The sequence below is a fragment of the Polyodon spathula genome, chromosome 5 (genome assembly GCF_017654505.1).
Source record: "Polyodon spathula isolate WHYD16114869_AA chromosome 5, ASM1765450v1, whole genome shotgun sequence".
Lineage (NCBI taxonomy): Eukaryota > Metazoa > Chordata > Actinopteri > Acipenseriformes > Polyodontidae > Polyodon > Polyodon spathula.
The window spans coordinates 39,037,154-39,054,286 of NC_054538.1; the positions used below are offsets into that span (position 1 = coordinate 39,037,154).

At 39.4% G+C, this 17,133-nt stretch overlaps 2 protein-coding genes across 5 annotated transcripts in view; one reads left to right on the top strand and one right to left on the bottom strand.

The window, feature by feature from the left end:
• LOC121315939 (shieldin complex subunit 1-like) overlaps positions 1–13,187 on the bottom strand; it is an 81,320-nt gene extending 68,133 nt beyond the window's left edge. The window contains exons 1-2 of one of the 2 annotated variants that reach the window (XM_041250556.1): positions 13,108–13,187; positions 8,951–9,111 (exon numbers count right to left, since the gene is read on the bottom strand). In XM_041250556.1, coding sequence (XP_041106490.1) covers positions 8,951–9,107 — 157 coding nt within the window. In that variant the 5' untranslated portion in view covers positions 9,108–9,111; positions 13,108–13,187. Of the gene's footprint in view, positions 1–8,950; positions 9,112–13,098 lie in introns of both variants that reach the window. The other variant, XM_041250555.1, reaches the window with a different exon arrangement.
• A 2,121-nt stretch (positions 13,188–15,308) lies between these two features.
• Positions 15,309–17,133, top strand: part of LOC121315940 (glycerophosphocholine phosphodiesterase GPCPD1-like) — a 34,331-nt gene continuing 32,506 nt past the window's right edge. For 2 of the 3 annotated variants that reach the window (XM_041250560.1, XM_041250561.1), the window contains exon 1: positions 15,309–15,444. The gene's annotated coding sequence lies outside the window, so the exon portion shown is untranslated. The remainder of the gene's footprint in view (positions 15,445–17,133) is intronic. The other variant, XM_041250557.1, reaches the window with a different exon arrangement.

Sequence of the window (17,133 nt, forward strand, 5' to 3'; positions counted from 1 at the left end):
GTCCCTGTAGAAACGATGGGACAGCTAATTGCAGCAAGCATGCCTGGAAATTGCCAGAAACACATGACCAGTTAGTCCAGGTTTTCAATAAATAAATAAATAAGCGACTGGGTTCTTGATCCTTAGGATTAGCTTGGCGCTGTCTTAGTCCCCCTCAACCTAACCTACCAATTTGTGGAAGGTAAATCTATATAATAAATACAATATTCGGTGTTTGGAGAGAGTTGGGATGCTTTATATTGCTACAGCAAGGCAACCAATAAGGAACACAATATTACCGTTTATTTGCATTCGTGCAGTTTCGATACAGTTTAAAAATAAACATTTTTTATTTTATTTTATTTTTAGGGAGCATGTCTGCCAACTTGAAAACAGAGAGCACAAGAGACCAAGAAAGGAACATTTACAGAAAACAACTATCAAAACTGTAACAGACTCTGCGAACGCAACTTCCCAGAATAAAATATTAATGCAGACTAAATGGCTGTGAAAAGACAGTGTTGGATTCTTTCAGGTGGAATTGGAGAATAAATTACTCAATCACCCAAAACATTTACCCAGGGTGCTGTTTATAAATATACATTCATTTATTATTAACGCTACCACACCTATTACTTCTGGCACTGTACCTACAGTATCTGTGCGACACACCTTGATAATCAAAGAATCATCCATCAAGTTTAGTGTTTGTCATAAATTGCATTGTTTAAAACACCTAGATAAGTACAGTATTCACAGACTGGTCCGGAAAAAAACCTCAATGGACCTGGATGACAACAGTATTCGGACTGGCCTGGAAATGCACTCAATGGCCCTGCTCTTTTGTTTCTATACTTTTGCTAATCTAGCAAGGCTACATATATCAATGTCATGCAACTACAATAGATCAGCAACTCTGAAATACAGTCAAAGCACTTTAAAACAGAAAATGTCAAAAAGTAAAATTAAGTAACTGCAATAAGAACCACTAAATATAATTACAATCCCCATTTGTTTAAATGAGATAATATAACCAAGGCTTTAATGCATATACTTACCCTTCATTAGCATATTATCAACAATGGCACAGTACTGCATATCTACTTGCTACCTCAAGGTTACTTTGTTACATTTCTAAGTGCTTCACTTCGCTTTGTCATCCAACTGATATCTTTAATTTCATAAAAATCTCTAACTGTTCTTTGGTATACATAATATTCTGCTGTTGTCAGCCTTCTCCTTAATGTAATGTTATATTTGGCATGCAATTGAATAAGAAGGTTAATTTGCGGGTCTATCTTCCCCGACACTGGTTTCCACTGACTTTATATGTTACTTTTCTTTTCCCCTTATAATATTTTATTACTTTTCCTAGGTTGGGGTTACTTATAAACAGTAAATAAGAACTTTGAGATGTTTTCTTTATTTTTGTTTAGAACTGATCTTTATACAAACATAAATGTCTCTGGTCAATATGACCCAAGGTATTTATCTATGTAGCTTTGTATGCATGAAGAAAATAAAATGCTTTCTCTTGGACTTTACTATATTTGTATTCATATTGCTATTATGTCTGGAAATGGCTGCACCTGTCTGGGGAGATGTGTATAGACGAGGTTCATACAAATCTTTACAAGGAAAACGCTAGAAGTGGTGCATTTTCTCTGCAAGTAACATGACTCTTGACTTGCAAGTGGTTATCAGACACATAACTTTAAGCAGAGCTGAACAGAGACAGTGAAGTGGAAGAGAAAGTGTCAGAAACTAAAGACAATAATGATGATGATCCTGATTAGCATGAATCATCCTCTTTCAGAGAAGTGTGGGATAAATGAGGAAATGGGTAGTGTACAGCCCAAATGTTACAGTGGATGAATGTATTATATTTGTCGAACAAGCCCGCTAAGTATGGGATAGAAATATCGTCAACCTGCAATGCTAAATCCAGCTATGCATGGAATATGCAAGCATAGACAGGGAAACTGCCTGGAGAAGCACCTGAAAGAAAAGTTGGAATGACTCAAGGACTCCAAGATCATAATGTCACCGTGACAACTTCTTCACATCCCACAGATGTTGAGCTTTTTAAAAGTCAGTTAACCATGCTTTTATAGAAAGCACAGCAGTTGTTTCATACTGTTAAAAAAAAAAAAAAAAGCACGAATGTTATTGTGATGAGGATGATGCAAAAGGTTACAGCCATGTGTGCCAAGGATGACAAGAAGCCAGAGATGACATTGGACTACAATTCCTCCAAAGGGGGAAACGACAGGAACCTACACCTGTCAGCAAATGACTGCCTGTTGGTCACTGGTCATCTTACATAATAAACTTGATGTGTTACTTGGCATACAGAATTTTGAGAGATGTTGGGCAAGGCAATAGTGACACCCCTCATTCAAATAATGCTTAATGCACCAGCAGGAATTGCTCTTATCCAGAAGGAGCCAGTGCATCACTGCCTGCAGCAACTCATTTGCAAAAAATATAAGATGATGAAACTTTTTCCCTTCAAGCAAGGACAATAAGACAAACATCACCTGTGTGAAATGCAGAAAGTATCTTTGCAAACACCATGTCACCTTCTGTCTTGTGTGTAATGTTCTCAGTTCTGTCCTGCATTTACAAAGGAAACAGAATACATATCATTGATCCTAGACAGAAATGTTCTTTAAATAACTTATCCTGTCCTATTTTTGCATATAACGACAGGTTGCGGATGCAACCCCGGTTCCCTGAAAGAGAAAATAACCATCAAGTATGGGATATCGCCCCCAGGCGGTAGAATTTAGCTGAGCTTATGTCAAAGCTGCCGATAGGCTGGTGCATGCACTGACATCTAAGCCCGCCCTCTTGCAAGCTTAGAATACCCAGTGTACGCAGCATCACGTTCTCCTTTGCTTCAGGCCGCGAAGGCTCCGAAGCAACCTCACGACTTAATGGTTATTTTCTCTATCAGGGAACCAGGGTTGCATCCGCAACCTAACGTTCCCTTTCAATTCGAAAAGAACCATCAAGTATGGGAACACTGTACCCAAGCTGTCGCGAGAGAGAAAGCACGGCAGCAGAACAGTCTTACATCATAACGCAACTGCATAGGCGTCCAGCTACACATGTGTGGAGCAGCACCTCAGCGTCTATGCTTGAAATGACACCTGTCAGAAGGTAGAATCATCACCACCAAAAATATTAGTCGCTCTACATGTCCGTATTATGCGGCATGAGTGAGTCTAACATAGATGCTCCAAATGATGGAGCTGAGGAACCCAGCACATTCAACCTGTAGAACCTTGTAAATGTATGCGGTGTAGCCCAACTGGCTGCAGCGCAAATCTCAGACACAGGCACCTCTCTGAAGAGGGCCCAGGAAGTCGCCATTCCCCTAGTGGAATGCGCCTTCAACTGCCCTGGCGGAAGAAGGTCTGCAGATTCATATGCTAACTTAATAGCATCCACTATCCAGTGGGAAAGACTTTATTTTGATAATGCCTTCCTCAAGGTCTTAGAACCATGACACACAAACAACTGCTGTGTCTGCCTCACGCCTCATGTACGGTCAATATAACACTGTAATGCCCACACTGGGCAGAGCATGTGTAACCATCAGGGAAGAGAAAGGGGGAGGATGGAATGCCATCAACTCCACCGACTTGTTCACATGGGCCGGAGATATAACCTTCAGCAAGAAAGCCGGATTAGGAGGCATGGAGACCCTAGACCCGTCTCCTGCGAAGCGAGTACAAGAGGGATGCACTTCTAGTGTGTGTAACTCACTCACTCGTTTAGCTGAAACCACAGCTTCAACTCCACATTGTGGAGAGGCTCAAATGGGGTCTTGGTAAGGGCTTCCAGCACCACATTAAGGCTCCACGACGGTAAGCTGGTCCGTTTTGGAGGTCGCTAGGAACCGAGATGCCAAAAAATGGCATCCTGGTGACAACCCGTCAATACGTACATGGCAAGCCAATACTAAATATACCTTCAGTGTAGAGGGAGATTTCCCTTCATCTAAAAGCTTCTGAAGGAACTGTAGTATTACTGCCATCGGGCACGATATTGGATCATAGCCCACCGCCAGCCACCAATATTGAAACAATTGCTAATTGTACGTATATTGGGACCTAGTAGAGGGCGCTCTCGCACTATGAATCGTCGAAATAACTGCCGTCAGCAGTCCTAAGGCGGACAGGCATTCCAGTTCAGGGGCCAAACCCATAGCTGCATCAGCTCGGGGCTCGGATGCCACATCCCCCCCTGGGCTTGGGATAAGATGTCCGCTCGCAGAGGGACTTCCCTCGGGCGACCATGCAAGAGCTGCACCAGGCTCGAAAACCATATTCTCCGAGGCCACCGAGGGGTGACCAGAATCACTGTCGCTCGCTCTACCCTGACCTTCTCCAAAAAGGCAGGGAAGCATCGGTATTGGGGGAAAGGCATACAGGAGCCCTGGCGGCCACTCATGGGCCAGTGCGTCGACTCCTAGGGGGCTGTCAAGGTCCTTTACCGAGAACCACAGTGGGCAGTGCGTGGATGCTCGCGACGCAAAGAGATCCACCTGCGCTCTGCCGAACCATTCTCAAATGCGCGCTGCCATTTGAGGGTGAAGGCGCCATTCGCCTGCAAGGGGAACTCCACTGAAGGGGTGATCCGCTGCATGACTGGCTTGGCCCGGCAAACAGATTGCCCGGAGGGAGGTTAGTCAAAGTTGTGCCCACAGCAATAACCATGCTATCATCTGCTGAAGCCCCTGGGCCCACAACCCGCCCTGGCGCCACAACCGTGGTGTTGTCCGACCGCACTAACACGTGCTTTCCTCGAAGCATCGGCAAGAAGTGCAGCAAGGCGAGGTCCACCGCTCTGAGCTCCAGAACATTGATGTGAGCTTACCTCCAAGGGCCTGCCCACACTCCAAGGGTACCTTTCCCATTCCAGAACGCTCCCCAACCTTCCTTGGAGGCATCTGTGGTGATCACTTCCCTCCAGAAGATGTGACCCAAGCACACGCCCTGACGAATATTGGATTGAACCTTCCACCAACGCAGGGCTCTCCAGCACATTTGGGAAACCTCCAACTGACAATGTCTGTCTCACTGCGGATGCAGCTGGAAGGCATTGAACCAGGCCTGAAGAGGTCTCTGGTGCAGTAAGCCCAATGGGAGGGCTTGGGAGGCGACAGCCATCGACCCTAGCATATGTTGACATAACGTCATGATCACTGTTCTTCTGAACCTGAAAAGGATGAGACACTGCTCTATTGAGGCAACTCTTTGCCACGATAAGGTCGCTTCCATGAACAATGAGTCCAGATGCAGACCCAGAAACTCGGTCTGTTGGCTCGGCACAAGACGACGCTTGTCTGAGTTCACCTTCAGACCCAGTCGCTGGATGTGGTCTGTGACCCACACTGTGTGCTCCACCAACTGCTCCCTTGCCTGCGCACAGACGAGCCAGTCGTCCAGATAGTTCAGCAGTCGGACACCCTGCACCCACAAAGGGGCCAGAATGGCGTCCATACACTTCGAAAAGGTTTGAGGAGCGAGCGACAGACCGAATGGAAGAACATGAAACTCGTATGCCTTGCCCTGAAAGGCAAAACGCAGGTACTTCCTGTGACCGGGACAGATGGGGACATGAAAGTATACATCCCTCAAGTCCAAGGTGGCAAACCAGTCGCCGTACCGGACAGACTGGATGATGTGTTAAAGCTAAAACAAGTTACGTGCTTATACCTACCTGGCTGAAAGCAAAGCAGAACGTGATGCGGCGTGCACTGGGTATTCTAAGCCGACAAGGGGGCGGGCTTAGACGTCAGTGCATGCACCACCCTATCGGCAGCTTTGACATAAGTTCAGCTAAATCCTACCACCTGGGGGCGATATCCCATACTTGCTGGTTATTTTTGAATAGAAAGGGAACCACATTTACTATGACATTTATATAGAAATGTTATTGAAAATGAATGTACCAGAACTATACATTAGTGAAGAGATGTTTTCATACTTGAAATTCTGCACTATGCTCAAGCTTCATTCAATAAAATGGCCATATAATGTGTATGATGCAGTTAAATACATGTTTGAGTTTACTATAAATGAGTTTACATTAATGTCTAATGTTTAACATGAGAGAGTAAAAGATAAGTAAAGAAAAAATATTTTATCAATTCAAGGCTGTTCCAATTTGTTTGAAATTTTACCGGGTCAATATGATCCGAAACATAACAGATGTACCTAAATTCCAAACATAATAGGAAGATTAATGAAAGAGTTGTTTGGTAAAGTTATAAACATAAGCCCTGTTCACACTTGTATTGGTACGATACTAATACAGTTTATTTCGGTATAGAATACACCGGTACAAAACCACTTTCTGTCCTAACTCACTTTTCAATACCGGTACAGTTGCGATATACCTGTCCACATTCATGTACGTTTAAATCAACAGTGTTCGGGTCCTGAACTCGTTTCCACGACGACCACTGTCACATCTGTTAGAAACGCATCCGCTGTTATGTAATACAGGACGTTCTGCCGTCCTCTCCATGTACAGTATTTTGTTTTGGTGTTCATTCATTAAGAGACGAGCAGAATGCGAAAGAATAAGGCAAACAAAAAAGCAGTAACAATTATCAGGCTTTAAAAGCTCGAGTTTGCGAAGACAACAGGTTTCATCACGGCTTTGGGAATGGGTTTCTTTATTTTTTTGCTTTTTGATATTCCCTCAAGGGATTTTATTTTGGAGGGGCACTGCTCTGCAGTACACTTTACCTCATATAGTCATCATCACTAATTTTTGGAGGATATTTTGTCACATATTTTGGCATTTTTTGATGTAGCCATGATAAAGGTACTGCAGCTCACCGTAAAATGTAAAGCTGTTTAAAGTATTTAAACTGTAAAGCAAGACGTGCGCGTGCTTCAGAATACTGACTTGACTGTATCGATAGGGTGTTGGTTTAACTGTCCACACTTAAGCTGTTCCGAGTTTCGTACTGATAGTTATATTGGTACTACACCGATAAGAACTCCAGTCTGGAAAGATGTTTCGGTACGGTTTTGCAACAGGTCGCTTCCAGAAAGACAATGATTCTTCGTGGTAAATCTCCCTCCCGACCTGTGAGGGTGCTAAGTAACGGAAAAAGAGTACTCTGGACTGCTTGGCCTGACACTCTGTTCTGTAAAATGAAGTCTGTCATTTAGAAAAGGGGCGGAGCTTCGATGCACTAACTCATTGACCCGGAAGGGGAATGATGTGGCGGCTGCAATCGTTTAACAAAGGGTCATGAATGACGGTACAAATAGGGGTCAAAGCGAAGTAATCTGTTCCTTCATTTTGGTTACTATAAAGTGACCCGGAAGGACCTGTGTTTTTGTGAATTAATAATGAATGTATATTCTGTATTTGTTACTTGTAATCACTAGACAGCTAACACGTTCTGGAGCTGTCGCCATAGGCCAGCACAAACACGGAAAGAGTACTTCACTTGTATCACTGTAAACTGTTTTGTACCACAATCACTAATTCACACACTAAAACTGACTTGTGTATGTGTTTTGTGTTTAATGTGGGGATAAAATAACAGGACTATTATTTTGGGACCAACCAGGGGATTATAAAGTAGGTAAATACTGAACTATTATAAGTAGTAACTATTAACCACTTTGCCACATACTGGTATGAAAATGCTAGTGTGAAAAATGAAAAAGATACAGTTCTATCTATTTTTTGGCAGTTGAAGGTGTTGTGCTACTGAAGCAAGAAGTGCTGTGTGGCCTTGTAACAGGCAGTGTGGTGTGCACCTTTTCTTTGCATCAAATTAAATCCTTCAATTAACCTCTCCCTTTAGTTTCCTAAAGATGCCTCACACAAAATCTTTAGTGTTCTGTTTTGTTCTGCGTTTGCAGATAGCATCAAGGCTATGGAATTCCCTAACAAACCAAACCATTTTCAGAACACCAGGTCCCAAAACAGTTCACAATGACCTATCAATTACTTTCAAATTTTCCATGAACTAATACAATATAGAGCACAGTAGAACAATTGTTTTATTGTTTTAATTTTTTTTATTCTCATGTCCGCTTACTGTGGCTTCCTTCTGAACTATGCTCATTACTGCACATTTCTTCTTAAACAGAAACAAGATGTTTTCATAAATTAGCTCCAAATGACAAAAGTATCTCTGAACAAGTAAACAAGGAGGTCGTACAAATAAATGCAACAGATTTTATAATCATCACTCAGGTAGACGAGACCTGTGAACTGTGCTGCAACCTACTGTATGAGTAACTGCCTTATCGTACTTTTTTGTGACCATATTCTAAATAAAACTGACCATAATGTACAAATCTATACTGTACATGCCAGCATGAAAACCCTGCACATTAATATTCTGTTTCGTACTGGCAAAGATAACACAGGTACCTTTAGAACTACCAGGATCCACAGTTATAAGATTGTCCCATTTGTGTTCCGGTATACAATAATAATGCTTGTGTAATATGGAGTAAACGAACCCTTGCCATATGGTCTAATAAGCTGTCAATGGTATATGGCATGAAAAAGCACAGAAAATTAAATGCCTATGCCATGCAAAGTTTTATCAATGCAAGACAAGCAGTTGTAAGGATATAGCCACCAATAACCCACACAGCAACAACAACTGACATGAATTTAAATATTAACAGAGCACTTCAACATGGAAAAAAAAAAAATGAAAACAAGTAATCTTAATAAATCTTAATAGACAGGCAAAGCCACATATACAAAAATCTCAGCAATTAAATCATGCAAAGAGACAATTTTAATTAAAGTGTTTCAGACAGTAGTCCAACATATTAAAGCATTCAGCTTTCAAACATTCTAAACTTTTTAAGTAGTCTTTAATTTGTAAGAACCAATCAAATCAAAAAGAAAAGATAATTTAATTCCAAAAAAAGATGTGCAACAAGTTCTAGATGGTTTGCTAATTTACCTATTTCAGGTGCTGATGAAGTTACGGAAATCAGGGTTGAGTCAGCAACATCTCCACTAGAAAACCCAGTCTGCCCTCCTATGTCAAATGTATTAGGAAGATCCAATATGCTGCTAGATTGGGATGGGGCATCTGATTTGTCATCATTTACTGACATTTGCCTGAAAGAAAACAAAAAGAAGAAAATGCAGGTGAATTATCTTGAATCCTAAAACCACCAGTATTTCAGTTCACCTTCAATTCAGTGTTGTAATTAAACCCTCTTGTAACTTACAAGGTTAGTCTCTTTAAGGATAGCGTAACCCTGAAAGACAATGGTGTCTATTGAAACGATCTAAACAGTGGTGGATCTAAATATTACCACCATTTAAATCATTCAAGTGTAACTCACTTGCTAGCTTTCTGTCTAACTTTACTTTCATTTTGAAAGGACATAAAACCATTCCTGATTGGTCGTGGGAGTCTTTGGAGTCAATGGTTGTTTAAAATGGCTTAAGATGGGCATCTAACGTCAACATTATATCATCATTCATATGTGAACAATTTCTAGTGGCGCCGTATCAGAAGGGTCAATAATTATTTTTAATGTCACAGGCTGTGTGGTCTGGTGGTTAAAGAAAAGGGGCTTGTAACCAGGAGGTCCCCGGGGTTCAAATCCCGGCTCACTCACTGTGTGACCCTGAGCAAGTCACTTAACCTCCTTGTGCTGTTTTTCAGGTGAGATGTTGTTGTAAGTGACTCTGCAGCTGTATAGTTCACACACCCTACTCTCTGTAAGTCACCTTGCATAAAGGCATCTGCTAAATAAACAAATAATCATACCAGCAAGGCTTGGAACTTTTATAACCATTCCATTAATAAACACGTATGTTCTTACATATTACTGTTATTTCAGCTCAACATATGAATTTATTTTAAGAACTGACCTATAGGAAAGGAACAGATACTGTACAGCAGGTCAACCAATCCCAGAAATGAAATAGCCATTCTATTAATAAACATCTGTTTTTACATAATAGTGAGCTCATTCACCTCAATTCTCGAATCTGGTTCCTGTCCCTATGACTAAAATAATGCAAAACTCCTGTTACCAGTCAACAATCAAAAGCGCTGTTTCTTTCCCAATTGAATTTAAAACTTTTTGATATTAAAATCGGCAAAGCTCAATAAATGTTGAATTCCCCCAAAAAATTATTTTGTCTGAAATAGATTTATATAGGAATTTATAAACGTTGTTAAAAAATTTTATATCTAAAAATAATAATTTAGAAATCACCTGCAGTTTTTATACTTAACGTCTGTCCCGTCTCCGTTCTGCTTTGAATGGCACTTCTTATTGAAGCTACTGTGAGGCCAACTGTGACTCTGAATGAGTTACAGAAGTCAGTAGCTGCGATGGACGATGATGTTCATGCATCAACAATCTCCAAGGCACTCCACAAAAAGGGCATTTATGGGAAAGTGGCAAGGAAGAAGCCCTGGCTGAAAAAACCCATATCCTTGCCAGCAAAGAGTTCGCAAAACGTCACATAGAAGATACTGCGGTTATGTGGCAGAACGTCTTGTGGTCTGATGAGACTAAAGTGGAACTTTTTTGCCTGAACGCTAAGCGGTATGTGAGGCGCAAATCAAATACTGCATACCAGCCAGGTAACACCATCTCCACCGTGAAGTATGGCAGTGGTAGCATCATGTTATGGGGATGCTTTTCAGCAGCAGGGATTGGCAATATTGTCAGGATTGATGGAAGGATGAATGGCAGACAATAATCAAACTGCGGAAGAAGTTTATCTTTCAACAGGACAATGATCCAAAGCACACTGCCAGAGCAACACTGGAGTGGCTTAAAATGAAGAAAATCCTTGAGTGGCCCAGTCAGGACCTTAATCCCATCAAAAATCTGTGGCAAGTCCTCAAAATTGCTCTCCATCACTGTGCCCCAACTAACTTGACACAGCTTGAGCAATTTTGCAAGGAGGAATGGGCAAATATTGCTCCATAATGGTGTGCAAGGTTAATAGAGACTTATCCAAAAAGACTACTGGCTGTAAAAGCAGGTGGTTTAACCAAGTATGACCCAGGGGGGGTGTATATTTATATTTTTTTGACATTTCAGCTTTTAAATTTTTTATTATTTTATTGTTTACTATTTTCTTTCTTTTTGGGGGGGACTCTGTGAAGAAGAATGTGTGACTCACAAATAAAAATACCCAATCTAATGCATCAAAATCCCAGGCTGTGAAGACTCTTAAATGTGAAAAAAGGGATGGGGGCTGAATACTTTTTCAAGGCACTGTATCTTTGCCACAAAAAAAGTGATCTGTCTTCTTAAAAACTCATGCTTTTCAACAAAACACACAATAGCTTGTGTTGGCAAAGTAAACTAAAAGCAGTGTTTCTCTTCATCCCTGCTGCAATCTGGCTCATGATGTGTCTCATTTAATGTGTCTCAAAAATGTACTTGGGTTGATAATCGGCAACTTTCTAAAAGCTAGAGGTATACTTCTACTGTGACACCACCAGATGTATCCAGCTAGTGTTAGCTTATGCCAATAGTTTCAGAACTCCTGCCTCAAGTTTTCTTTTTTGGATGTTTCTGTGTTTTTATGAAATATTGCATGGATTATAACCCACCTGATGACTGTTAATATCTTCTCTGAGCATAATCACTTTCAAGCACACACCCTAGGCAAACGCCTTTCTAGTTGGACACTGAAAAAATGAAGACTAAACATCGCTGTGCCAAGCACAGTGTGTGCCAGAGTGTAACAGGAAATAGAAATAGAATACTGAACGGCCATTAACAGCATTCAGTGAAAAGATAAAGACCACTTTAGTAAGAACACAGTAGCATTGGTAGTAAACAGAATAGAAAAACACACACCCATATAACTCCTTTGGTGGCCTCACTGCACTGGTTCAAATTTAAATATTTTACTTTTTAATTATAAAACACTTAAAGGTATAGCACAAGACTATACAAGGAGCTTTTATTCACATATATACATCCACATGATTAAAGATCAGTTGAAGCAGGCCTTCTGTGCCAGCCACAAATATACACAAAAAGGAAGGGGGAAAAGAGATTTTAGTAACTATGCTCCCAAATTGTAAAATGCATTACCACCTCAATTCAGGAATGCTAAAGAAGTTAACAGTATTAAGGACAATTTTAAAACATACCATTACAGTTAAGTTTTTTTTTTATTATAAAAAATAAATAATCATAAAATTTTAGGTATACTTGAATGTGTAATAACGATTATACTAAATATATATAATATATATATATATATTTATAAGATATATATATATATAGTATCAACGGCAAAATACATCTATACAAAAGTATTTTACTTTGACTCTTTGGTTTTGTTTTGTGCAGTGTTTTGAGATAATTCCTGTATGTAAGGTGCTATATAACTAAAATGTGATTGATTGAAGAATTCAATTACTGCAGCTCTGCTCAACAATAATGGAGGAGCGGTGTTTTGGTGAAGAACAGACCTACAGTCTGATTTTGTGAAACCGTTCCAAACTCTGCCATGGAACATATTATGTTTGTTCCATCGAAAACCTTTGGAAACTAATGAAAACGTTGTTCAAATGCAAATAATATATGAATATTAAAATGACGATTTTATTGTATTGCAGTGTGATTTACTAGCAACATCTAAAGGTGTAGCAAAATAGCTGATATGGATAATGTATAGTGTACACAGCATCGTTTGACTCAGTATGTAAGCATAGGCACTGCAGGTTGTCTGTGCCTTCACTGCTTCTACATGAGAAACGTGTGGTTGTTTTTAACACAACAAAGTTTATGAACGAGGAAGCGGTCGCCATTCGGCCCATCTTGCTCGTTAGGTTGTTAGTAGCTTATTGATCCCAGAATCTCATCAAGCAGCTTATTGTGTGTGTGTGTGTATATATATATATATATATATATATATATATATATTATATATATATATATATATATATATATATTTCAGTAAAAAGTATTACTTCTTTCCAAATGCATTCTCGCTTTAAATAGCAATATTCATAAAACAAAATACATTATAAACGTGTACGTTCTGTATTTGAAATTGTCAGTAATTTATCTCCCACCATTTACACGTTCAAACTACATGCTTTCTACTCACGTTACTCACTTCGTTGTCTGTCGCTGGAACTATGCGTAACTTGGAAAAGTGTCCTCCTTCGAAATTAAACAAACAGTTCCTCTTTGTTACAAAAGCCGATATTTTCTGTAAGTGGGCGTTGGGAATACTCTGGATTTCACGTTGTAGCCATATTTTTAAATAATGTGTCAGTACTGCTGTTTTTCTTTAGGTATGTAAGGACAAACCCGAAGCCCCGTTATATTAGCTAGGAGCTGCCAGTGTTGTGCCAAGTAATAGGGAATCCCGGCAAGATTTGACCAGAACAATTGTAATAATAAAGTAATAATGTGCAATATATTGTATAACAGTATTGGTTTGAGATCTTAATTGTTTTACTTTTTTGTTTGTTTGTTTTGTTTTGTTTTGTTTATGAAGATCAGGGAACATTGTATTGCTAATTGGTGCATTTACTGTACGGAGCAGACTCTCCATTTACCTTTAATGTATGTGATCATGATGAGCTGAGGATGCAAAAATAATTCGCACTGACGCTTTTTTAGAAATACATTTTTATTAAAAAAAAAAATAATAATAATAATAAAAAAATTTAAAAAGCTGTAGGCATATAATAGGCCTAAAGTTAAGATGAGGGTTGAGATATCCAGCAATAGGTTTGTATACTATAATTAAAAATTACTATACGTTCAGAGCAAAACCGTTGAAATTAGATCAAAGACAGTGGGAAAAATAAACTATGTATGCATAAAATAATTCGTATGCGCGCTGACTACAAATGAGTCACTTCTTCCAAAGACAATATATTTGGCATAACACCTGTTCATTTGCGGGGGTGGGGTGGAGGGGTATTAGTCTCACATGACTGGGATCAATGCAGACTTGGCAAGAACGCACCAATATGTGAAAATGATCTGGGACCCTGTTCAATCCTTTCCATATTAAGAAATACCACCCCACAGCACTACATACAGTACCAATAATATACTGCAGTCCACAGTTATTATTGCATACTAGAGGAAACTGCAGTGTTTTTGGATAGTACTGTAGTATTTGTATATGGGTTAGTAAAATGAAGCATTTGCATGGGAATACAGCCCTTCTTGTCAAGCAAATGGAAAAAAGGTTTTGTTTTCCACAGCAGTACTGCCAAGTGAAATTGCTTGAGAACGAAGTATAACCACCCTGTAAAATCCAGAAATTGGTCCATATTAAGAAACAGAACAACCAAGAACTCTGTTTTAAATTATTATATTTTATAAAGGGTCAGTCCAAACACCAAATATATACAAGGGAAAAGTATACAACACTGGATTCCACCTAAGGTATCAATTATTTTTGAAGCATGTGCGATATTAACTGCTAAACAAGTAACATGCAACAGACTTTTGTAAAAACCAAAAAAACTATATATGTGTGTGTGTGTGTGTGTGTGTGTGTGTGTGTGTGTGTGTGTGTGTGTGTGTGTGTGTGTGTGTGTGTATCTCCCATGCACTGTTGTTTAATAATTTCATCAGAATATATATTACTTTCACATCTAAGAAATGAAAGCACTCTCTTGGGGAAGATGAATGGCACAGTTATAAGAAATGTCAAGTAATAAATAATAATTCACAAGTATTTTTTAGTTGGTTGTTGACATTCAAAAAAATGTAATAACCATGTCCTATTCTAGGCTAGTGTTCCTTTTTGATCTGGATCCAGTTGCAATAAAGTAAACTAGCTTGCCTCCCAATTAAGACTTGAAGTCGGAAGACCGGGTAGTGCTGCTGGTTTTGCCTAAACAACACACACAGCCTGTGAAAAAACAAAACACACAACTCGTGGAATAGATCTTTGCCACAAAAAAAGGGATCTGTCTTCTTAAAAGCTCATGCTTTTCAACAGCTTGTGTGGGCAAAGTAAATTAAAAGCAGAGTTACTAAGAGCCAATGCCCCTGTTAGTTAGTTGCTGACATTCCAGAAATGTAATAATCCTGTCCTGTTCTAGGCTAGAGTTCTTTTTGGTCTGGAGCCCAAGTCAAACTTGAAGTTGAAAGAGGAGGTACGTGGTGATGCAGGCTTAGCTACTTGCATAAGAAATATGACATAGGTCAATTTGTTATGGACCCACGTGTTAACTTGTAACAAAAACAAAAACCACGCGTTTCGTCAATTTCTGATTATCCAATCCACAGGCAAGCAGCACGACCAGTGGTACAAACTATCATTCACTTAGGCGGGACATCCTGTTTATAACATTATTATATGGAAAAAATCCGAACGATTGCAGTACTGTATCTGTGTAGCCACTGGCAATAAGGAAGCAAAACAAAAAAAGTGTATTTTTAATCGGACGTTTGTGTTGTCAATATAAATGCATCGATAAAGGTAAGAAATTAATTGTATTTAGCTCGAGTGAATAACGTCTTTTAGTTCATCGTTAGCAGTGCACTGAGGTTAAAATCTGGTTTGAGGTGGTTTAAACTTCCGAGATATCGCTAGATGGTTCTTCTTCAAAGCATTTCATGTTTGTGTCAAGGGAGCAGTTCACGGATAGCGCTTTTGTTATATTTTTACATGGCAGAGTCTTAAATCTTGTATTTTATTTGAACATCTACATATCAAAAATCCATATATGTATGCATATCAAAATATTCGTTGTTTACATGTACATTACATTTTAAAATATTAATAATAAATGTATATTTATAATTAAGAAAACGTGTAGTGAATTAGCTACATTTACTTAAGTGACGTTTACAATACATTACAGTAACCACGTGGTGCCCTGTAATGTTTGGTTTGAAACAGAAAAAAAAAATATTATACTCGTGGCATTGGGGCAGAAATCATATTTACATTTTCAGGTAACTAATGCCTATTAAAGTTCTTCTCAAGGTTGCCGCCTGTCTGGCTTTAACCCAGGCATTCTGGGACTTGGAATCTTGTCCAGGTAGCAGAAATATGCAAACCCGGCCGCCCTGTAATGTCCGATTGTAAGTGAAACGCATAAGAAACACCAGCCTTCCTTTAATATTTTATTTGACATGCCGTATAACGGGATATTTTGGAGTGTAATTTATTTGGTCTTTATTGGTAGGCAATAATACTTCTATTGTCGATACTACTATGGATTCTACCTGAATGTTAACCCGCTAGATTTTAATTTAATATCTTTATAATTAAAGTTGCATGAGGTAGAAATGATTACAGTTCAATACTGATCCTCTGCCGTCTTGCCTAGCAGAGCATTCGCCTTTCTATTTACCTTTCGCACGCATGAGTGTCTACTGAGCTACATAACCAAATCGCCCTAAATCTGATTTACGTTGATATACACTGCTGTGCAAAAGTCTTAGACATGTTGTATTTTTCTACTGTTATGCATTATGAGCATCAACAATTTACTCAAAACCTCCACTAATGTTTTCTACTATTATAACAAACTTGATTTGACAGAACTGGCGGACGGCACAGGTGTTGTCCATCAAATCAACAGTAGGAAGGTCACTCTTGAAATCAGGACTTAAAGGATGTGTTGCAGTAAGAATACCTCTGTTAAGAAATGGGAACAGGACTAAACGGCTAAAATATGCACAAGAACACAGAAATTGGACTATGAAACAATGGTCAAAGATGCTTTGGACTGTTGATGGATGGACAACAACACCTGTGCCCTCTGCCAGTTCTGTTATCAATTCAACGCTTGTCTTGTTTCTGTTCCTTAAAGATATTATCATCAAATATTGCTAATCCTTGTTAGACAGCTTTTTGGGGATTCCCGTCCCGGGTTGGTCAATTACAGATGACGTTTCTCTATACTTGTTGATTATGCTTCAGCTACCACACCTTGAATATCGAGTGATGCAAGCTATTTCACTCAATATTTTTTCCTTCTTTATGCAAATCAAGGTTGTTATAATAGTAGAAAACACCAGTGGAGGCTTTGAGTAAATTGTTGATGCTCATAATGCATCAGAGTAGAAAAATGCAACATGTCTAAGACTTTTGCACAGCATTAGATATGTAAAGGCCAGCCCTGGTGCTGGATTGCTTACCATGGGCTGCCTTTTCCTT